Raw genomic sequence first — 23,513 nt, forward strand, 5'->3', positions numbered from 1 at the left:
TTAACTTGCATACATTTATAAAAAATAAAAAAAACCAATTTGAAAACAAAATTAGAAGATAAAGAACGAATTTGTTACAAATAAATAAGATAAATGACGAATTTGTTACAAATAAATTAAATAAGATAAAGAACTCGTCCTATAATTTTGGATAGTTGTTATTATGATTACTTGTGTGGGAAGCATACAAATAGTAGCAAGTGAGAAGCTTTAACTCTGTCTTCCTACTTCCAAACCCAGCACAACAAAACTTGAAGAATGTCGATTTCGAAAACGACGACACAACCAAAACCCACACAGGTTCTCCCTTATGCAACTGAGGATCTTCTTGAAATCTACACCTTGGGTAGAAAATTGGGTGAGGGTCAATTTGCTACTACATATCTCTGCACACACAATACAACAGGTAGAACCTATGCTTGCAAATCAAATCCAAAGAAGAATCTTTTATGCAAAGGAGTAGATTATGATGATGTGTTGAGAGAGATTCAAATAATGCAACATTTATCTCAACACCCAAAAGTTGTGAAGATTCATGATACCTATGAAGATTCATGTTATGTTGACTTGGTTATGGAGTTTTGTGAAGGTGGTAATTTGTATGATAGGATTAAGCAGAAGGGACATTATAGTGAGCAACAAGCTGCTAAATTGGTTAAAAATATTGTTGAGGCTGTTCAAGATTGTCATTCTCTTGGTGTTATGCATAGAGACCTTAAACCTGAGAACCTTGTGTTTGATACTGTTGAAGATGATGCTAATCTCAAAATTATTGATTTTGGATCGTCTGTTTTTTATAAGTCAGGTTAGTTTTTTTTTTTTTTTTTTTTTTTTTTTTTTTTTTTATTTTATATTTTGAAAATATTCATCGAGATAAATTAAACAATATCTTATCTATTAACATTTGTTTTTATATATTAATTAAAACAATTTGATGTGATTTTCAGGTGAAACTTGTAGTGCTATTGTTGGAACCCCGGACTATATGGCACCAGAGGTCTTGCTCGAGCATTATGGACCTGAAGCTGACTTGTGGAGTGTCGGGGTTATTTTGTACATCTTATTAAGCGGGGTGCCACCATTTTGGGCCGGTATATATCTATCTATCTATCTATTAGCTGCGGTATAGATCGTATGTTATTGTGTTCATCATCTTTATCTTTTGTCATTGCTAATATTGTTATGCAAATTTTCCAACCTACAGAGACCGAGGAGGGCACCTTCATACAGATTTTGCAGGGAATACTTGATTTCCAATCTGAGCCATGGCCTACAATTTCAGATAGCGCCAAGGATCTAATTCAAAAAATGCTTGATATGAATCCGAAAAAAAGGTTTACGGCACAACAAGTGTTATGTAAGTCTAAAATTTCATATAGAGCAAATATAATGTATTAATGTTAGAATGAATATTTGTACAAATTATTATAAACTATAAAACTAAAGCAGTTTTTTGTTGCAGGTCACCCATGGATTGTCGATAATAACATTGCACCAAATAAACAAGGTCGGGCCGGAGTCCAGACAAGCTGGGCTATGATCCAAGACCTCAACATCTTTAGGGCCTCGAAAATTTGTAATTTTATTAAGTCCATCATTCAAACGATATGTTAAGTAATTGTACTGAAATTTAAAATTATAAAGTATTAATTGAGGTAATGATAGTTTATTTTTGTCAAGACTAAAGGGGCATGGGTTCAACTCCTTCTGTGACAGTTTTTTAAAATTTTATTTGGTGTGAGAGATTGTTCTATAAATAGAATCACTCTTTTACCCAAATAACTACACTATTTTATTTTAAAAAATTACACTTTCTAATCTTTTATTATTTTACTTGTTATTTCTTTTAAAATAAATAATTAATTTCAAAAACTAAGTTACAATGTAGTGCAAATAATGACCATCATATCATATTGTATCATATATAAATGCAAGGTTAATGAATTTATGTGCAGCCCAAAAGGAAACAACAGAGAAATAAATGGATCAATATTATGCTCTTTTGAGTCAAGAGTATGAATTACAATCAAAACTAGAATTTAAAGCAAGATAAATTCAATCTAATGAAGCCACTATTTTTTGTTAAACTTTATTCCATTAATTGTTGGATCAAATGACAATGTCCCTTTTATTTAATTATCAAATTTGTTGATTAATCCACTTTACTGACATGACTTTTCTTCAATTAGTATCATAACATTACACCCCCTATTAAAAGTTGTAGGAGTTTTCCAATTCCTTAGTACTCGAACTATGCCATTGAACTATTGCAAGCAAATAAGCAAACTCTCAAATTAATTTCATAGTAGGGCAACAATGATTGAAACCAACATAGTAAAATGAGTTAAACCATATATCATGGGACTAAGATCCTTTTCATTTCTCAAAAGAAATGGAGAACTCTATTTGAAAAAAAATAGACAAAAAAAATGCAATTGATTCTACCACCAAGTGGGGGTCGCACTATCGTTAAATTTGTTTTTAAAATAATTCAAACTTATTTATTTTTATCATAAAACTCTTTATTTCTTTTGAAAAATAAAGAAGATTCTAACTTATATTTTGACATCACTTTATTCTATATAATTTTTTTTTACGGTATACTCTATATAAATTGTTGAAACTAACATATATATAGTAAAATGATCCCATTTTATTTTATTTTTTTCATTTCACAAAAAGCTAAAATCCAACTAAATATTTGATAATTACATGTATGTAACCAAAAGGTTACATATTTTGCTCCTTTTTCTCAAGCTTTAACGGTGGTAGACATACAATAACATCAAATTCTTTTACAAGATTTAAGAAGTTCTTGGAGTTATTGTCTATGTCACATGTTTATAGAGAAAGTGGTGAGAGAGCCTCTTAAATCTCAGACTAAAACCCTCTTCGCATATTTATAAAGAAAGTTAATGAGACAAAAGTGTTATTATGAAAGTTAATTAGAGGGCCAACAAAATCACAAGTTTGTGAAAATTAGGGGCCAAAAGTTCAATTAAGTCAAATTTATATTAAATTAAAATAAAATAAAATTTTAGCATATAAAAATTAATTTAATAATAATAATAATATATAAATGTTATGTTACATTAAAAAATTTAAATAACTATCTTGAGTATAAATTTTATTATTAATTAAAAATATTATATTTATCAGCTAATTGAACCACTAATTTTACCAAACATCTTAATTAACTTATCATCTATAAACTATTTTTATTAACCATCCGCTATCTTTATCAAATAAAATCTTAATCGTAAAACTTTCATTTGACACTAACAGTCAAATTATACGTTATTAATATAAAAAAATTACATGTTATTACTACACCATTCATTTAACAAAAACTCACAAATACACATAATTAAAACCTAGCATATAATTTATCACCAAAGTAACATTTTTTATGACATTATAACATTCTATTAATTAATGATCTCCATTTCTGTTCCATTTTCTTCAACAAAAAGTGGCACCAATATTAAAATGAGAATAAAAAAATAAGAAGAAAATCACCAAGTTAGATTTTTAGTTCAAATTTACAATTTTCATTAGATTATTAAGAAGATTATTATTATTATTATTAATTTATTATTACAGTTTATAAAAAAGTTTAATAATATTTGTCAAATTAAAAGTTTAATAATAATATGGTAGCAACTAGCAAGTGAAGTCACAAACACTTTGACTCTGACTCTGTCTTTGTCTCTTGTCTCCTCTCTTTCTTGTTCTTCTTCCCAACCCAACAACACAGTACAACACAACACAGCATCGTCAACAATGTCCAATTCCAACAACCCAACACCACCAAAACCCACATGGGTTCTCCCATATGTAACAGAGAATCTTCTTCAAGTCTACACCTTAGGTAGAAAACTGGGTCAAGGTCAATTCGGCATAACATATCACTGTACACACAACTCAACAGGTAGAACCTACGCTTGCAAATCAATCCCAAAGAAGAAACTTTTATGCAAAGAAGATTATGATGATGTTTGGAGAGAGATTCAAATAATGCATCATTTATCTGAACATCCAAATGTTGTTAGGATCCATGGTACTTATGAAGATTCATTTTCTGTTCATTTGGTTATGGAGCTTTGTGAAGGTGGTGAATTGTTTGATAGGATTGTGAAGAAGGGTCATTATAGTGAGAGACAAGCTGCTAAGTTGATTAGAACTATTGTTGAGGTTGTTGAAGCTTGTCATTCTCTTGGTGTTATGCATAGAGACCTTAAACCTGAGAATTTTTTGTTTGATACTTTTGATGAAGATGCTGTTCTTAAAACTATTGATTTTGGGTTGTCTGTTTTTCATAAACCAGGTTTGTGTTTTTTTTTAATGTTTTTGGTTTCTATTTTTATCAGATTTGGTGTGATTGGTGAATTGATGTTGTTTTTGCATCTGGGTCTTTGTTAAGATGTGGTGGGTTTATTATGAGGGAGATTTGTTTTTGTTAAAGATGAATTTTTTTGGTGAAATTTTGGAGGACTTGATTTAAATCCTGTTGATTTTGATTTTGGTTGTGTTTTGGATTTTTTTTTTCTTTCCATGATTCTTCATGCTTTTTATTAAATTTAGCAATAGATCCCGGCTTTCTCTGTGAAGATTCATTATTCTCTGTGAAGATTAAATTGATGAAGCCGAAAAAGGCAATGCTTGATGAGAAAAATGAAGAGGTTACTCAAATGTGGAACATTCATATCCATGTTTTGAAAGTTTCTCTTAATCTATGTGGCACGGTCGGATTAGACGTGGACTGGTGTCTGACACATGTCAGTGTCGGACACCACGACACCGACACTTATGATTTGATTGAATTATGTCATTTTCTCAAATTATTATTGGTATGGACGTGTCAGTGTTGTGTTCGGTGTTCTGTATCCATGTTTCATGGCTCTTAATAGTGTATGATATGGAATATACAAATTGAATTTTGACTTATGTTAATTTCATTCATTACCATATCAACTGGAAATGATTGCATGATGTGTATGCTTAACAAACTGATGTGTTTCTCAGGTGAAATCTTTAGTGATGTTGTTGGAAGTCCATACTATGTTGCACCTGAGGTCTTGCACAAACATTATGGACCTGAAGCAGATGTGTGGAGTGCTGGCGTTATTTTGTATATCTTATTAAGCGGGGTGCCACCATTTTGGGCAGGTATCTATCTGTCATTTATACATTAAATTATCAGCTGGGGATAAAGTTACTGTTTTCATCATCTCTATGTTTCCCCATTGCTAATACTGATCTGCAAATTTTCCCACCTACAGAGACAGATCAGGGGATCTTCAGACAGATTTTGCAGGGACGACTTGATTTCAAGTCTGAGCCATGGCCTGGGATTTCAGACAGCGCCAAGGATCTAATTCGAAAAATGCTGGACAGAAATCCAAAAACTAGGCTTACAGCTCACCAAGTGCTATGTAAGTCTAAAAATTCTATATAGAAGAGCAAGTAGAATATTTGAACAATTATTGGAATTTGGAATTTGTTTGAAACTATGGAACTTAAGTGATTTTCTGTGTCAGGTCACCCATGGATTGTTGATGATAACATTGCACCAGATAGACCTCTTGATTCTGCTGTTTTATCTCGCCTGAAGCAGTTCTCTGCAATGAATAAACTTAAAAAGATGGCTTTGCGTGTAAGGCTTCTGCGAACCTTTTTGCTTAGGCTCAATGAAAGAACAATTTTATATCTTAGTAATACCTGATTGTGTCTTGTTAGATTGAGAAGGTAAATTATATGCGTTTTAGTAGAATTGAGGCTAAATCGATAGTGAGTTGGTGCTCTCTAATTAACTGTTTGTCTTTATGAAATTTGTGTTCATTCTCTTTAGCCAGTTTGGTAAAATGGCTTCTTCATTCTAAAGGTTAATACAGTGCATGGTAGTATTTTTGTTTCCTTCAAGAACAATGATGCTGGAGCTTCTTGATTACTTATTTTTTTCTTTTTCCGGTTCTATGAGCAAGATGCATAGCTTTCTGACATGGCTATAGGGTTACTGTGTTTATGTTTTTCATGTATGGACTCTGGCGACACTTCAACCTCCCGATGTTTGCAAGTTTGAAGATTCTTTTATAGTAAATATGACTAGATTTTGAATGGTTGTATTTTTGAAAGAAAATTACACATTGAGTGAAGACTCTGAGGCAAGTATAATGCCTGAGGTTTCGCATTAATGATAAGGCTCTATCAAAAAAATTGTCGCTCGAGTCTTAACCACCCTTATCATTAATGCGAAACCTCAGGCATTATACTTGCCTTAGAACTTGGAAAGATATGTTGTTGAACAGGAAAACCCACATTCTGTTCTGATTTTCTCGAAACCTGTGATCAATTTGATGAACTTCATGAATATGAGACTTATGAGTGCTGGCTTTTGCTTTCGTAATGATTCCTTTCATTGTTTCAGAATATTTTTTTATATCAATTCAAACCCCTGCACATATGCTGTTGGGTTTCCGTCTATTAATTTTGGTCCTCGGCTATGCATCTCATCCTCTTTGAGTGTTAAATATGGGACAAAATCATGCCTAAACCTCACATTCTTACACTGTGCTTTATGCATTGGCCACAAAATCAGATGAGAAGGCTTGCAGAATTTTTCAAGTTTTTAAGCTTAGCCTTATCATTGCTTGTGTTTGGATCTCTATCAGGGCCACATTGTCCTGACTGAGAAGTTAAAAAGGGATTCATTTCATAGTCTTCTGTATGCCAAGTCCTGATACCACGCTGTTTCCTGTTTTGTATACTTATTCCTAGGTTATTGCGGAGAGGCTTTCCGAGGAAGAAATTGGTGGTCTGAAGGAGTTATTCAGGATGCTGGATGCTGACAACAGTGGAACTATAACATTGGACGAGCTCAAAGAAGGCTTAAAGCGAGTAGGATCTGAACTTATGGAATCTGAAATTAAGGATCTTATGGATGCAGTAAGATAAATAGTTAATTAGTAGTATTGTTTTAGGTTTTAACCGAGTTTCTTTATTTGCGATGTTTCCCTAATTCTAAACTTGAGAAAAATTGGACAAGACTTATAATCTTGCATATGACAGGCAGATATTGATAATAACGGTACACTCGACTATGGTGAATTCATTGCTGCTACTGTCCACTTAAATAAGCTGGAGAGAGAGGAAAATCTGTTGTCAGCATTCTCTTACTTTGACAAAGATGGAAGTGGCTACATAACCATTGACGAGATACAAGCAGCTTGTAAGGAGTTTGGTTTGGATGATATCCATATTGATGAAATCGTCAAGGAAATTGATCAAGATAATGTAAGTTTTTTTTTTCCCTTTCTTTGTTGCTATTAAGAACTTGCTTGTGTGAATCATAAGTTCCTGCAAACTCATCTTTCAAGATTATATGCCAACATTAGCATTGTTTTATTGAAAAACTGTAAACCCTATCAGTTGCCAACTTGTTTGTTTTTGATGAAAAATTTGTGTTGCAGGATGGACAAATAGATTATGGGGAATTTGCTGCCATGATGAGAAAGGGCAATGGAGGGATCGGAAGGCGAACCATGACAAGCACACTCAATTTCAGAGATGCTCTAGGAATCATAGGCAATGGTTCCAATTAAGTTATTGTACCTTATATAATTATTTGCTGATACAGATTTTGGACGAGGAAAAAACCTTTGGTAACTTTCAACATTATTAGTAACCCGACCAAAATTTGTCTTTATGAATAGACGCATCATTCGAAAATGTTTTTCATGAAACAAAGCAATTCTAACATTTGCACAGAATAGAAAAAGGACGAAAATGGCTCGGATGAACTTCTTTTCCTTGCGACATAATCAGATGTTGATGAATAGGCAGACTATATTTTTCATTAGATGCTATTTGGTTTGAATGAGAATGAATTAAGAACTATGCTATATAGAACCTTCAAATCAAGAGCATGAGCGAGACTATTATGGCAAATACGTTGTTCCTAGCATCTCTAGAAATTAATCATCGCTAAGTGTGTGTTTGGTTTCAATTCTGTTCGCCACTACCACACATCTAGTGCCCCCCATTTGCCGTGAAATCAAGAAGCTAGGAATAGTAGTGTTAAAAAAATGCATGTCTGGCTCTGTTCCACCACGGTTCCAAACAGTCCTTAATTTAAAATATTCATGAAACGGAAACCAAGAGTGTGTCCATATTCTTCTTTCCACTTTAAGCAGACAGGGAGCACCAGAACAGTATATAAATAAAATAGGCTAAATGGTTCAGAAGATATAAAATTTAAATTTACATATTTATATAAATCCATTAGAGTAACGTTTAAAAAATGTTGTGTAAAGAACAAGGTAAACTTCCACATGAAGCAAATGAGGACATTCCAAAAACTTAACTAAAAATGGCATACACTTGTATTTGTGAGATACCAATAGTGGAAGGTTTACACTGTACTTGATTCAGAGTACATATTTGGTTATAATTTGGTTCTTTTCACAATCTACTGGCCACGGGAAGATATTTGGTATGGCGTCCCTGAGCAAAAACCTTGCCTGTTTTTTTCTTCCTGAACTCCACACTGATAACAGCAAGGACCTTTCCTACACGCAGGGCTCTAGCTTCAATCTCAATCTCCTCCTAAAATAACAATTGAAGAAACAACAAAAGTACAATGCATTGAGATCTTGTATTAAACATAGAAAACACAAATTGTAGCAACAATGTGTACATAAACAAAACCAATACCAATCTAAAAAGCACATAAAACACTAAACACAACACTTAAACACTAGTCTCAGTGAGCTTAGCTCAGTTGGTAGGGACATTGCATTGGGTTTGAACCCTGGACACCCTACTTATCCACTTAAGAGTGAAGTTTCTAGCCACTAGGCTATCTGACCAAAATAATAAAAACACTTACACACTAGCTACTATTAATAAATTAAAAAAAAATGAAAGTGGTTAAATATGTGTCATATCAGTAGCACCAACACTTCTGATCAAAGATAGAAGCGTGTCAACACACTGACACACATCATGAATTCAATTATGTCATTTTCTTAAATAATTTCTTGCGTCAAGGTGTCAGTATCATGAATGTGTCAGTGCTTCATAATGTGTGACATCATACCGGGCAATTGGTTTTAAGTTATGGTCAGCAACGAGCTCGGCTCAAGGTTTTGACAATCGCAATTTTGACCATATGATCAACATATTTTCATACTCCCCCTAGTTTCATACTCCCTCTAGAAAGTAATCATTTTACAATGTATAAAAAAAATAATATTTTTTTTATATATAGAACTAAATGAAGTATTTTACAGCAGTGAAATTGTTAATGTAACTGCAACCGCAATTTAAAAACCAATCGAGAGACATGATAATAATAATAATAATAATAATAATAATAATAATAATAATAATAAAAAGCATAATTGAGTATTTGAGAAAGAAGTAAGAAGAGAATAGAGAGAGGTACATACATCTGCATAAGCAGCATCCAAGTAAGAAACATTGATCTCAACAGAAACTCCGGTGAGACCTGGATGTCCAGAGGCTGGAATAGCAGCGGAACCAACAACATCGACGAGTGCAGCGGTGGCGCCACCGTGTAAGGAATTACCGGAATTGAGTAAACGGGGAGGTATTTTCATAGAGCATATGACACGGCCAGGTTCGATGAGATCTACGCGAAGGGAACCCATGATTATGGGTTCCATGAATCTGAGAGGGAGTTCATTTACAGTTGACGCAGTTTCTCCTCCTTTCTCTAAGTATCTTTTCACTGATTCCAATTCCATTTTCACTTTCTTCTCCTTTTTGTTTTACTCACACAACCTCTCCTTTTATATGACGAATTCACAAGGGGAACCTTTTTATTTTTAATTTTTCTAATGAAAGAAAATGATTTTATTTTTTTACCTTTTGAATTTTTGTTTGATTGTATGATTTTATATTGTTTTTCGTTTAATGATTTTACACCACCTACTACAAGATATCACCATTTTTTTGATGTCATACAATTAGTTTCTAGCGAATATTCTGATACACATCTTATTTAAATAGGTTTATCGATAGTGTTTAATATAGAAAAAAACCCAAATTAATAAACAATATTTGTGAAACTATCAGAATTGTCCACCTCATCAGGTGTACCAGTACCAATAGTGTTTAGTATTTTGAGTTTAATGAATATACTCCGTCATAATATAAATAAAATATTTTGCTATATATCATCATACAATTAAAGTCAATTAAAGTGGGGTGTAATAGGATGATTTGACGGAATACACAATGACTATTGGATGTAAGTGTAAACGGTTTTCTCTAATTTTGTTTTTTTACCAACAGAGTATATTAGAAAAATAAATATCAACAATAAATTGATTCAATTGGGAAAAATTTTGAATCCTTTAAGCAAGCAAGTGGTCTTCAATTTGATATTTGTCTTGCATAATATGAAGAAAAAATTGATTAGAAGTGGATAACTCATCTCATGTGCTCAAGATTAATCATCATTAAATTGATGTGTATTCCTTCATCCACCAAACACAAACCATTTGTCTTAGCCAAAACAAAATCACCAAACCAATTTCTTATGCACATACGAGTTTTGATCATCTCCAGCCACTGAATGGTACTTATTCGATCTCAGCCTTTTATTTTCATTAAATGTTCGCAATCAACACCACAGTATAATTGATGGACAGTTCAAATATGTGCCGGGCATAAAACTGGAGAAGAATGACAAGAGAGGATCTGAATCCATGCACATACCCAAACCAACACGGTTTCCATGCCACCCATGAAGGAGCTCGAGCTCCCGCCGAACAACCGGGATCCAATGCCCTCTTTAACAGAAGAATGTAACTTCAGATACTATAATATAACATGGTTCATGCTTGAATCAATCAATTAATTTCACATTTTATAAAATTATTGAATGGTGTAGTGGCACATGTAATCTGATCTCTAAAATAAATCTTGAATGAGATGTTAGGTTGCAAATACAACAACTATCTCCCTTTGTCCTTTGATCTTAGTTTCACAATTTACTGGTACGGGGAAGATATTTGGTATGACGCCCCTGAGCGATAATTTGGCCAGTCTTTTTCTTCCTGAACTCCACACTTACAGCAGCTATAGTCTTTCCTACTCGTAGAACTCTGGCATCTATCTCAATCTCCTCCTACCATCACATAAGCCATAGGGAATTTTAAAAAAACTATTATTGTAAAATTTTCATCACATTAATCCCATGCATCATGTCAAAAATTGAAAGGAGTAATTTTTCTCATTTTCTGCTGGATAATTAGAACTTGTGATTAGTTGTTATGCTATTGAATGATTCTGTTAGCTTAGTTTGGTTATGCAACTAGGCTATTGTAAGTACTTGTACATAAACTTCCAAATTCCAATAATGACCATGACCAATATATTTAGAAACTTCACTTCAAAGAAACACAATATCAGGTTTTACTAGTGTTTGCTAATTATCCAATACAGGTTAATTAAGTCAATGATATTATTAATAGCAATTACTAGAAGATAGATATTATAGATACCAACATGAGCATAGGTAGCATCCAAGCATGAGACGTTGATCTCGAGGGAAACTCCGGTTTCCCACGGAAATCCAGCGGCCGGAATTGCGGCTGCGCCTACCACATTCACCAGAGTAGTTATAACACCACCATGTAAGTAGTTACCTGAATTCTGCGAATAATTTAGGTAAAGAACAAAAATGATGATCAAAGTAGTTATTATTTGGGACCTGGGAGTGTGCTCCTCTTGAGGTCTGAGTTCGATTCTCTCTGACGCCAATTTGGGTAGGCTAATTTAACTTCTTCAAAAAAAAAAAAAGAGAAGAAGAAGAAAATTGAAGATACGAACGAGTAAGCGTGGAGGAATGTTCATTGAGAAGAGGACACGGCCAGGCTCAATGAGATGGAGGCATAGGCCACGCAAGATTAGATGATCAAGAAACCCTCGAGGTAATTCTTCATCATCTACTGTTGATTCTGATTCTGATTCTCCTTTATTCTTCACCAAGTACCTCTTCACTGATTCAAACTCTATTTTTCCCATTCTGTTTTTTGTTTAGAGCTTTCACTTTGACTTTTGGGTTATGTTCATGTTCATAACTACTACTAAATAAATCACAATAATTGTACTTATTTATTGAAAAATGATATTCTAAATTAACTCACAATTTCTCTTTTCTATATAACATGAATTATATTTCTTAATTTGTATAATATGGTCAAAACAACCTATATTTCTTAATTTGGAGGCGTAGGCCACGCAAGATTAGATGATCCAGAAACCCTCGAGGCAATTCTTCATCATCTACCGTTGACTCTGATTCTTCTTCTCCAAGTACCTCTTCACTGATTCAAACTCTGTTTTTCCCATTCCGTTTTTTATGTTTAGAGCCTTCACTTTGACTTCCAGGTTATGTTATGTTCATAACTACCAAATAACAATAATTGTAAGTTTATTGAAAAATGCTAATAAGTACTTTTTTTAATTTTTTATTTACAATGATATTGACATGAAGTTTCCACCTCCGTTAGTGATGACTAATCTCTGTCAGGAAATCTATGGGGCATGACCCATGAGTTCTCCCTTCCCAGCTGAATTTTCTTTATATGCATGAGCCAAAAATTGAACTCCTGACTACATACTTAAGACAAAAAAAATTATCACTTGAATTAGTTTATCATTGATAAGTAGTGTCTTTAATACCTTGAAATTAAAACAAAAAAATTGTACAAAAAAAAAAAATACAGAAACGAAGCTAGTATTATAAATTTTGATCTACATATGAGAATGTGTTTTTAATAAACATATGAGAATGTTGGCACTTTAGAATTTAATGGTGTTGACAAAAAAAGTATTTAAAGGGAAAAAAATTGACTCATTTTTAATTTTTTGTCTTAGGTAAAATGACATGTACCACTAAAAGTTACACATACAATTGTTAAGTTTCATATTTGAATTCGAATGAAAATGTGTTACTACCAATTTAGGGCTGGTTGTTTAAGATTTAAGATTAAAATAAAGTTAATTATCAAGAAACTCTTAAAACCAAGGATTAATTTGTTACTCCCTAAATTTACAGGACTAACCTACCTTTGAAATTTATAGATCAAAATATTGATTTACCATCAAGTTTAATTGGAGTAGTCCAGTTTTTAACAGAAAATTACTGTCAGTATCTGACCTCTTCCAGTCCGAAGTGCTCAGTGATTCAAAGAAGCCAAGAGGCATTTTCAACTAGTCTTGGTTTGAGCAAAAGATGCTTTTTCTTTGCATACACCTCTTCCTATCTATTTACAGTATATGCATCAGCATCAGCTTTTTTTACTACCTTGTAAGAAATTATGGTACCAAAAAAAGAAAGAATAATATTGTATGCTCTACAATGATTTTTCTCCTTAATTTTTTATTTAATCTTTTCTCCTTAAAAGGTTACATGGTTTTTCTTTACTATCATTATCAAGTGAGTATGATACTTCCATGGCAGATGGCTTAAATATATATACAAAAAATAGCACTACCTTATATACTTCAGTAAAATAATGTCAATTTGAAAGGAAAAAAAAAATGCTTTAAGCCAATTATGATATCCCAATTAAAGATTATGTAGATTATTTTTTTTTTCTTTTTCTATTTGATCATTGACTATGGAAAAAAAATTGCTGTAGAGGAATTCATATTAATTTTAACATAAGACAAAAGGAAAGCACACAATTGTATATAACAGATTTCTGCCTTGCATTAATACTTTCGAGGAGACACGGTAAAGGGTGCGTGCTTTAAGGAAATATGTTAGCATGACCTAAAGTCTAATCCTTAATTTCACATGTTATAGAGATGGATATATTTATGATTTTCACTTCGTGTATGATAGGATAAATATGATAATTTATTAAATTTATATCGGGGTCCAATAGTTGTGGAGTGGAAGAAAATGTTTCACACTTAGTTTTTCATTGTTCAGTAAATACATTGGTGTGGCACTGGCACAGGCTAAACTTATATGCACTGTATAATATTGCTTCAGTGAAATTTTAGCAGTTTGCAGGCCTGATCAGCCGCGGCAGGGTGCGGAGCCGGCCGGAATGTGCCCTCAATCTCTTTCTGACACAGGGCTGAGCGCTCTAGAAGCGAAACAATGACCCTGCACCAAAAAATTAAGTGATATCTGGGGTGCTACTAAAAGGACGCAACAAGAAGGTTTTTTAGAACAGAGATGGATTAGCAGAAGATTTGTTAGAAGAATGAAAATTCTGTCATGAAAATTGTTAAAAAGCAAGGTGAACAGCTTCAGTTTCTCTGTCATCCAATGGATTTCGATTTTACATCGATTCTTATGTCTAGGTTTTGTTGGTTGATGATTCTACAATGCTTCGGTTGGTAGTAAATCTGGGAGGTTGGGGAGAGGCTGTAGCAGAAAAGTTGATTGCTGCTAACCTTGGTAATGGGGCAATATTGGTCCTGTGACTTTCAAAGTGATTAGCTTGTACTTTGTAATTTACTGTGTAACTTAATTTTAAACCATTATTATATAAATTGTGACAAGCTTATATGCCAGGGAAGGTGAGCTACTGTAATTAAAATTCAGGTGTAGTTGAAGTGATTTAGGGAATGTATTTTATCAAGGGTTGCTTTGCTGTTATGTAAGAATGTTATGTAGTAACCTTTAACTTTGTATGGCATATCTTAGGCAACTTTGATGAATAAATTAAATCTGATTTGGCCTTTTCAACTAAAAGAAAATAAATTATATCAGGTCCTTGAGGCATCCCAAAAAACAGCAGAAGTTAAGAACACCGCAACTCATTCAGAAGGAGACACAATAAAGGCAAAAAGCCATTACTTTAGCACTCTTGAAAAGAAGCATGTATTTGCAATCCGGATTATTCTCACTGCTGTTTTTGGTCCACGTGCCTCCAACTTAGGAAAGTCAATACCAATATAAGTAATCCTCTATTTTCTTGGATAGTGCAGTTAGGATCAACTGCATATTGGAGAGTCCATATGTTGGTTTATAAAGCACCTCAAAAGTCAGAAGTTAGCTTCTCTATAAGAACAGAAGGCAAAAACAAATCCTCCTTTAGATTTTTGTGAATTAAAGTTTCAACTCACATGAACTTCAGAATATATTGTAGAATTATGGCTTAATTACAGTTTTTAGGAATGTGATATATCATATTTAAATCTAAGATTTTAGGGAGGTTTTCTTGTAGTTTCATGGGTGTTGATAATTTCATAACATCAGGTTGTATGATACGCCATTTAAAATAGGGTTTAAAATATGTTACATCACTATTTTTTAGTCCAAACATATGAGAAAGGGACCAAAACTGAGTGATTTAAAATAGGGGGACTAAAGCTGTAATTAAACCTAGAATTATTGATCTCACTATCCCTTTTGTAGAAAGACACTGTTTGGATAAACAGCCTAATTAAGAGCTTATAGTATGTTTTTATCATATCAGTGCTTATGTATAAGTTATTTTTATAACAAAAGATAAAATAAATTCAAATTATTTTTATACAAGTTACAAGCTGTGTTTGTAAACAAGCTGAAAATAGCTTATGGATATATCAAGAATCACAAGTGCTTATGTCAGGAAATAAACTCAAAAACAGTCAATTTAAACAGGACCAAAGTCATGCTTACAGAGAGCCTAACTAAAGCTTCTCAGATATTTACTGGTATTTTTGGCCGTGCTTTGGACTTACCTTCAAATTGATGAGCACCAAACAGAAAGCCGATAACAGGGCACACAATTCTGTCACTTTTTCAAATCAAAGTGGCTTCCGTGTTAGCCTCTGTCATTGCTCCTTCCACCCTGCCAAAGCCTGGCCACCGAGATGGCATGCAACATTATAGCTACCAACCAGATGATACTGTATTGAATTGCTGCACCTGGTGCACACAAGCACATGAACCAAAAGCTGAAACAGAAAATTAAAGGGAAAATGAAACAATGATAACACATGATGATATGATATGGCATTTGCTACAAAGCCACAACATGAACAATTAACCGATTTTTCTTACTATCCACATTCCAAATGACTTGAAATTGCAATAATTAACTTTAGCATTCACGTGCAAGAGGGGTACAATAAGAGAACACAAATTTCAAACCTGTAGACCGCAAAACAAGCTGAGAATCATGGATGGATATCCTTTCCAATGGCTTTGGGGTGTCCTGTAAACAGTAGTGACAGAAAAGATGTGTCATTCAGTTTATCAAAAGCAAAAATAAAAAGAATCAGAGAGAAAGAAAGTAAGGGGTAAAAAAGTATTCATATTACCATTGATCAACATTTTGGAGATCATTTTGGGGCTGTTATCAGTCTCGATTTTGAATTTCTGATTGCGGAAGCTCCATGCTCCATTTCATATATTATAAATCCGTTGATCACTTTTGACATTAACCCTCAACAGTAACAAAAAAACAGAACCTTTTCCTACCAGTAATTGCCACAAGAACATTCCCCATTTCTAAAATGGTGAAACCTCGCCCTATCTCTCACAACTATCTCTCGTGCCACTACTTTGGAAATAAATTTGAATGCATTATGGCAGTCCCCACATATCCTCAAATTTTTGAAAACCCGAATTGTAGCTCCTAATGGAAGTTTCATAATTCCATAAACAACAGCAAGCTTTTCACTATGTGTAGACAAGGCATGTTCTTTATGTTCAGGTTCCATATCATGTAATACAAACTTTGTATCAGGGACATACCCCAATTTTCTCATTTCAATTACCAGTTGCTCAAGATATGTGTACACGGCTTTAACCTCAGGGTGCCTAGCATCATCAACCAAAAAGACATGGACCATATTTTCAACCTCAACCCAACTACAACCAGGTTCCTTCTTTACTCCTCGTTCCCTCATCAGTAACCTCACCCTGGCCATTTCATCCCACTTACCTAAAGCAGCATACATATTGGACAGGATTATGTAGGTTCCATCTTGATGTGGAATAAGCTCAAGGAGTCGGCTGCCAGCTTCAATACCCAATTCAATGTTCCCGTGAATCCGACAACCAGCGAGAAGAGCTTCCCAAATTGGCGCACCGGGCTCAAAAGGCATTGATTTGATTACACTGTCTGCTTCTGAGAACATACCCGCGCGACATAACAAATCAATCAAACGGGCATAATGATCCTCTCCTGGGGTTATACCATAATGAGTACACATTGTATCAAAATAATGACGTCCCTCTTTGATCAAGCCAGCATGGTTGCAAGCAGTAAGAATTGTGAGAAAAGTTATCCTATCAGGCAATATATCTTCCTTCAACATCTGCTCAAAAAGCTCAATGGCTTGGACACCGTGTCCGTGTTGTGCAAGAGCTGCAATCATGGCATTCCAAGATACTGAATCCACATAAGGCATTGACAGAAACACAGATTTAGCAGATTCAACAACACCACACCTCGCATACATGGTAATCAGGGCATTTCCTGCGGAGAGGCCCGAATCATGACCCAATTGAATCACTTGAGAATGAATTTGTTGTCCATTGTCCAATGATCCAAGAACAGCACAAGCTATAATCGCCCCAGCATAAGCATAATCGCAGGGTTCAAGTCCCTCTGACTTCATCTGGTTGAACAGCTTCAAACCTTCTTCTCCAAAACCGTTCTGTGCCAAACCAGATATCATCACAGTCCAAGTCAGCAAGTTCCTCTCTGGCATCTCCCTGAAAATAGAATTAGCTTCCTCAATACGCCGCACATTGACGTACCCAGACAAAACAGCATTCCAAGAAATAATATCTCTCGTAGGCATTTTATCAAAGACTCGCCTCGCCTCTACCATTCTATCATGCTTAGTGTAAAAAGTAATCAAAGCATTGTTAACAGACAAAATAAAATGTTGTGACGGCTCCACCACTGTCCGGAGAATATAACCATGCACCAGTCTTCCACAATTGAACATCCCCATTTTCTCATTACAAGAAGCACACGCACTAATCAAACTGGTGTAAGTATACTCATCCTCCTGAATTCCCATTGAATGCATTCTCCTGAATGTGTCAAACGCCTCTTCATATAAACCACGACGAACATAACCAGAAATTATGGCATTCCAAGCAACATCAATAGGATAAGGCATTCCATCAAGAAGCTCGCGTGCTGCAGCAAGATCATCATTCCTCACATAACCAGCAACCATGGTAGTCCACGAAGGTTCGTAAACCTGATTCTTAGGAGCCTCGTCAAAAACCTTCCTAGAAGAAGCCATCAACTGAGATGATTTCACCAACGGCGAAGAAGCACAACAAACATAGCAACTCAAAAGCGCATTCAAAACAGATGGTATCGACAATACTCCCCATTTGATAACCTCGCAATGTAACATTTGACAATGCCACTCCTCGTCCGCTATGATGGACAGAGCAGAAAGCACGCTGGAAAAGGTAAACGGATCAGGTTTAAAGCCGTTTCTTTTCATTTGAACGAAGAGATTGAGTGCAGCGTGACCATCGTTACAGTGAGAATATGCAGTGATCATGGCATTGTAACTGACGGTGTCGCGGATGGTGATTGGGGTGGCATTGAAGAATTGTTGGGCGAGTTTGACGTTACCGGAGGAGGAATATGCGGAAAGAATGGTGGTTCTTGCGACTATGTCTGGTTTGGGAATTTTGTCGAACAGTTTGCGTGCGTAAGTGATGTTGGAGGATTTGCAGTAGATGTTGATGAGACGGTTGATGATGAAAGTGTTTGGTTTGAAACCGGAGGTGAGGATGTGTGCATGGACGGCGCGTGCGATGGTTTGCGTGGCGGAAGTGTGGTTGACTTGGGTTAAGTAACGGTATGCTATGTCGCGAACCTCCATGTTGTTTTTGTTGGAAAATGGAGATGGATTGTTTTGTTTTATACAGTTAAGGGTATGTTGCAATTTTTTTTGGGTTAATCCTTTTTTTTTTTTTGTCAAGTAGATACAAGACTCGCACATTTAAATGCGGAAAAATGTGAAATTTGGAGTTCGAACATCGACCACTCAATAATGTCTTTGGTAGTGGTGGCTACCATTTGAACTAATAATAGGAAATAATTTCCGATGATCTAGAGTTCGATGTTAATGTAAGTAAAATTTAATTAAATAAAATATATCCTATAAAACATTAAATTAGTTAAATTATTAAAACCGCGTTAGAGCATGTCCAGTAAGAGTATCAAAGAGAGTATTATGGTTAATGATCCGTAATTTAATCTTTTTATTATCAATTTAATATCATTAATTTTAGTTAAAAAAATAAATATAAAATGGATCCTTTGTTACTAATGTATGATACCCAAAGTGATATCACTATTGGAGCAAAATATTTATGAGTTGCATGAGTATTACATGACACTATATGGACCACTTATTAGTAATGTATGATACTCAAAGTGGTATCACCATTTGACATGCTCTAAATTCCTTAAACACAATAGTTTTTTTCCCATAAATGTGACAGGAGGGAGTCCAATATATGCTCGTTCGTGAATATAGTTCAATTGGTGGTAGGTAGGACATTGCATTATGCAGGAATCGAGTCCAACCTTTAAACATTTTGTCATGTATATAATTAAAGTTGAGATGTCGTAGGATCATTTGGCTGAATAGTGAATACATGGTTATTATCAATTCTGTCTTTAGCTAAAACAAAACCACCAAACCAATTTCTTATGCACATATGGGTTTGGATCCTTTCCAGCCATTGAATGGTACCGTTCGATCTCAACCTTTGATTTTCATTAAATGTTAGCAGTCAACACCATAGTATAATTGATGGGCGGTTCAAATCTGTGTAGGACATAAAATTGGAGAAGAAGGGCAAGAGAGGATTCAAATTCATGCACATACCCAAACCAACACGGTTGCCATGCCACCCCCACAAAGGAGCTCGAGCTCCCGCAGTGCAACCTGCATTGAAGGGATATCCAACTTCCTCTTTAACAGAAGGTAATTTCAGATACTATAATATAGGCTAGTTATCAACTGCACAATTATAAGAATTATTACACAGACCATTTCTGGTATAAGCCATCCTTTGTATAAATTATGTTACAAGGGATCAAAATAACCATCACCAAGAGCAACCCTATTCTAAGGATACTCAAAATATCTTATTCGTGACTTTGTTCTCAATTATATGGAACTTAGAAAACCAAACATTGATAAAATACAACTCTAATATTTCTAGCAGGGAATGATATTGAATGAAACACAAACAACACCTGATGGAAATCCCCATCAAATCATATGAGAAATGAATGTCAAATAGAATTTTTGAATTATAATTGGTAGAATAGTATTCTACCTCAAAAATTTCATATCTTCTTTGTTCTGAGTATCACAATTTACTGGCTATGGTACTAGGAAGATATTTGGTATGACGCCCCTGAGCAAAAATTTGGCCAGTCTTTTTCTTCCTGAACTCCACACTTACAGCAGCTATAGTCTTTCCTACTCGTAGAACTCTGGCATCGATCTCAATCTCCTCCTACCATCACATAAGCCATAGGGAATTTTTAAAAAACTATTGTTGTGATATTTTCATCACATTAATCCAATGCATCATGTCAAAAATTGAAAGGAGTAGTTTTACTCATTTTTTGTTGGATAATCAGAACTTGTGATTAGTAAGTCTCTGTTATACTATTGAATGGTTCTGTTAGGTTAGTTTGCTTAAGTAATATCAGTGTTTCTCATATTCATATGAACTAAAATAAAGGAAAGTAGAGAAAGAATGAAAATGATTCTCATTAACTAAGAAACGAGTGATTACAATGTTTATATACAAGTTGTAATATCCTAACCAACTATCCACGTGGCATAACTGCCTAAACAACCAAATGGAGCTCTAACTAATTGTAAGTAACTCCTAGAAATGAACTAACTTGTAGGACCAGTTATTCAGCTTCTTCTTCTATTGTTAAGCAACTAGCTATTGTAAATACTTGTACATAAACTTCCAAATACCAATAATGACCATGACCAATATATTTAGAAACTTCACTTCAAACACAGTAAGTAGTGTTGGAAACAATATCAGACATGAAAAACCATAAAAAAAAGACTGTTGTCTTGTCTTGGTCGTATATGGATCTGGATTGCTACAAGCCGGATGCATCTCTTACAATTTCGGGCATCTTAGAAGTTTTGATCGGGTCTAATTCAATGTTACAGAACCGGCTTATAAAGTGATGACTACCTCTACGTGTAAAATCATGTTCAGGTCATCTCTCATCCACACTCTTTAACACCCTTATTAATTCACACCGTCAACACATCGGTGACAGTTTGATCGAGTTTATATTTTGAATTTTCAAAAAGAATCAAAAGCCACTATTTTGTGAACTATATACAATCCAAATGAAACGGTCACTAATGGACTACTAACAGCATTTTTGTCTTTTATTGGTATAAAGTATAAACTATAAACATGCATTTTAGCATCTATGTTGGAAATATAGCATAATTTCCTAGCACATTAGTATTCTAAATTCTTCTTCCAAGTTTTATACGTGTTTGCTAATTATTCAATACAGGTTAATTAAGTCAATGATATTAATAGCAATTACTAGAAGATAGATAGTATAGATACGAACATGAGCATATGCAGCATCCAAGCATGATAGATTGATCTCGAGGGAAACTCCGGAATCCCACGGAAATCCAGCGGCGGGAATTGCGGCTGCGCCTATCAGATCCACCAGAGTAGTTATAGCACCACCGTGTAAGTAGTTACCTGAATTCTGCAAATAATTTAGGTAAAGAACAAAAAATGATGATAAAAGATAAAGAGAAGAAGAAGATACGAACGAGTAAACGTGGAGGAATGTTCATTGAGAAGACGACATGGCCAGGTTCAATGAGATTGAGGCGTAGGCCACGCAAGATTAGATGTTCCAAAAATGCTCGAGTTTCTGATTCTGATTCTGATTCTCCTTTATTATTCTCCAAGTACCTCTTCACTGATTCAAACTCTGTTTTTCCCATTCTGTTTTTTGTTTAGAGCTTTCACTTTGACTTCTCACTTCTGGGTTATGTTCAAGTTCATAACTACTAAATCACAATAATTGTACTTATGCTGCCGTACCAAATTATGTCACTCTGTGTGAAAAAATTGTACTAATACAATTTACATTATGATGATGCATTTAATGTTATTTTTTTTATTATATCCTTAAATAGCTTTTTTTTTTGAAAGATCTCTTAAATAGTTGTTACTTTCTCTTCTTATTATTAATGAAGAACAATTTTGTAAATTAATTTATAATTTCTCTTTTCTATACACAACATTAACTACATTAATTACATGAGAAGACCCTCTCTTACCTATGTTATTTCATCTCTCAACCTCCTCCATTTTTAAGCTATGTTTCTAGGAATTTTGATCTGTCTTCAATTTTTTTATTTTTATTTTTTATATTTCTTTTGTTATACTTTAATAGGTTATTGTTTGTAGGATTTAAGTGACTTGTGCTTCTTTTTTCTTTGTTTTTTTTTTCCTTTCACTTTTACTAGTGTACATGTACACTTTAACGTAAAATATATATTACATGAAAATAATATATAAAATATATATTATATTTTTGATAAATTTAAATTACTATTTTAAATATAAATTTTGATATAAATTCCTATATTTATGCCCGCTCAAAAGCATGTGGCTGGTGTATCATAGCGTCTGGTCTTAAAATTTAGAAAGTCTCAAATCAGAATTTTGAGAACATACAATGATGTGCATCAGTGGATTAGCACAAGACTATATTGAAGACTAGATACATTACTTTTTTTTATAAATAGATGCATCACTTTTCAGTAAATGTGTACTCCCTCCGGAGACAAATATAAGAAAAAATAACTGTTTACGTGGTGTTTAAGAAATTTAGTTAAGTGTAGTTAATTTTCTTGATTTAATGCAAAACATGAGTTAAGTTTACTATATTACCCTTTGAAAAGTGATTTATGCCTGGGAAATCACATAAACTTTTGAAAAGTGAAATGATTAAATAAGGATATATTAGTAATAGTAGTATTAATTAGTTTAAAAGTAACTGACTTTTACTTATATTTGTGTCCAAAATTTGAAGTGTTAATGCTAAGATACTTAATCAATGAAACTATTCCTTCTTTCTCTGAATCTATTTGTTTGTATCAAACAATTACCTAATTAATTTCATTAACAAAAATAAACAGAATACTTACCTCATCAATTTAATTAATTGACGACTTGGGATACCCTTGACGACCCACAACTTATAATTTGTTGGTGTCAGTTTCAAAAAATTTGAACGCTCATTACTTGGATGATCATAGACTCGATTATCATCTCTACATACCATTATTAACTGTGATAAATTGCAATACCCACTCTCCAAAGTAATGGTACGATACTTATCATCTATCTGATCAGATAAGCTGCGGATAATCAACGACATTTTGTCATATCTTCAGTAGGCGTTTATTTCATAAGAACCCTTGTTTTTTTTTTACATCACATGAAGACT

At 33.9% G+C, this 23,513-nt stretch overlaps 6 protein-coding genes and 1 long non-coding RNA gene across 8 annotated transcripts; 3 read left to right on the forward strand and 4 right to left on the reverse strand.

Annotated features, from left to right (window-relative positions):
- Positions 1–258: 258 nt before the first annotated feature.
- On the forward strand, positions 259–1,614 carry LOC123915017 (calcium-dependent protein kinase SK5-like). The gene is made up of 4 exons (XM_045966176.1): positions 259–805; positions 948–1,091; positions 1,205–1,357; positions 1,463–1,614. The coding sequence occupies exons 1-4, from the start codon at positions 259–261 to the stop codon at positions 1,612–1,614; spliced, it is 996 nt and encodes a 331-aa protein (XP_045822132.1).
- Positions 1,615–3,644: 2,030 nt separating this feature from the next.
- Positions 3,645–7,705, forward strand: LOC123917938 (calcium-dependent protein kinase SK5-like). The gene is made up of 7 exons (XM_045969852.1): positions 3,645–4,327; positions 5,026–5,169; positions 5,283–5,435; positions 5,541–5,656; positions 6,778–6,945; positions 7,069–7,293; positions 7,470–7,705. Exons 1-7 carry the CDS (start codon positions 3,784–3,786, stop codon positions 7,599–7,601), a joined length of 1,482 nt encoding a protein of 493 aa, XP_045825808.1. The 5' UTR covers positions 3,645–3,783; the 3' UTR covers positions 7,602–7,705.
- A 542-nt stretch (positions 7,706–8,247) lies between these two features.
- On the reverse strand, positions 8,248–9,841 carry LOC123917941 (acyl-coenzyme A thioesterase 13-like). The gene is made up of 2 exons (XM_045969856.1): positions 9,450–9,841; positions 8,248–8,604 (listed from the first exon to the last, which is right to left on the reverse strand). The coding sequence occupies exons 1-2, from the start codon at positions 9,765–9,767 to the stop codon at positions 8,461–8,463; spliced, it is 462 nt and encodes a 153-aa protein (XP_045825812.1). The 5' UTR covers positions 9,768–9,841; the 3' UTR covers positions 8,248–8,460.
- A 769-nt stretch (positions 9,842–10,610) lies between these two features.
- On the reverse strand, positions 10,611–12,091 carry LOC123917939 (acyl-coenzyme A thioesterase 13-like). The gene is made up of 3 exons (XM_045969853.1): positions 11,860–12,091; positions 11,536–11,682; positions 10,611–11,155 (listed from the first exon to the last, which is right to left on the reverse strand). Exons 1-3 carry the CDS (start codon positions 12,052–12,054, stop codon positions 11,012–11,014), a joined length of 486 nt encoding a protein of 161 aa, XP_045825809.1. The 5' UTR covers positions 12,055–12,091; the 3' UTR covers positions 10,611–11,011.
- Positions 11,855–14,726, forward strand: LOC123917942. Its single transcript, XR_006812639.1, has 2 exons — positions 11,855–11,960; positions 14,050–14,726. It is a non-coding gene; the product is annotated as an uncharacterized LOC123917942 (long non-coding RNA).
- A 1,726-nt stretch (positions 14,727–16,452) lies between these two features.
- LOC123917937 (pentatricopeptide repeat-containing protein At1g25360-like) lies at positions 16,453–19,072 on the reverse strand. The gene has a single exon (XM_045969851.1). The coding sequence runs from the start codon at positions 18,964–18,966 to the stop codon at positions 16,459–16,461; it is 2,508 nt and encodes an 835-aa protein (XP_045825807.1). The 5' UTR covers positions 18,967–19,072; the 3' UTR covers positions 16,453–16,458.
- A 642-nt stretch (positions 19,073–19,714) lies between these two features.
- LOC123917940 (putative esterase F42H10.6) lies at positions 19,715–22,421 on the reverse strand. 2 transcript variants are annotated; one of them, XM_045969855.1, is made up of 5 exons: positions 22,348–22,421; positions 21,823–22,048; positions 21,609–21,755; positions 20,318–20,500; positions 19,715–19,920 (listed from the first exon to the last, which is right to left on the reverse strand). In XM_045969855.1, exons 2-4 carry the CDS (start codon positions 21,997–21,999, stop codon positions 20,351–20,353), a joined length of 474 nt encoding a protein of 157 aa, XP_045825811.1. In that variant the 5' UTR covers positions 22,000–22,048; positions 22,348–22,421; the 3' UTR covers positions 19,715–19,920; positions 20,318–20,350. The 2 variants fall into 2 exon arrangements, with proteins under 2 accessions (XP_045825811.1, XP_045825810.1); XM_045969854.1 differs by having other exon boundaries at positions 19,715–20,500.
- Between the last annotated feature and the right edge of the window lie 1,092 nt (positions 22,422–23,513).

This window comes from Trifolium pratense, linkage group LG3 (assembly GCF_020283565.1).
Source record: "Trifolium pratense cultivar HEN17-A07 linkage group LG3, ARS_RC_1.1, whole genome shotgun sequence".
Lineage (NCBI taxonomy): Eukaryota > Viridiplantae > Streptophyta > Magnoliopsida > Fabales > Fabaceae > Trifolium > Trifolium pratense.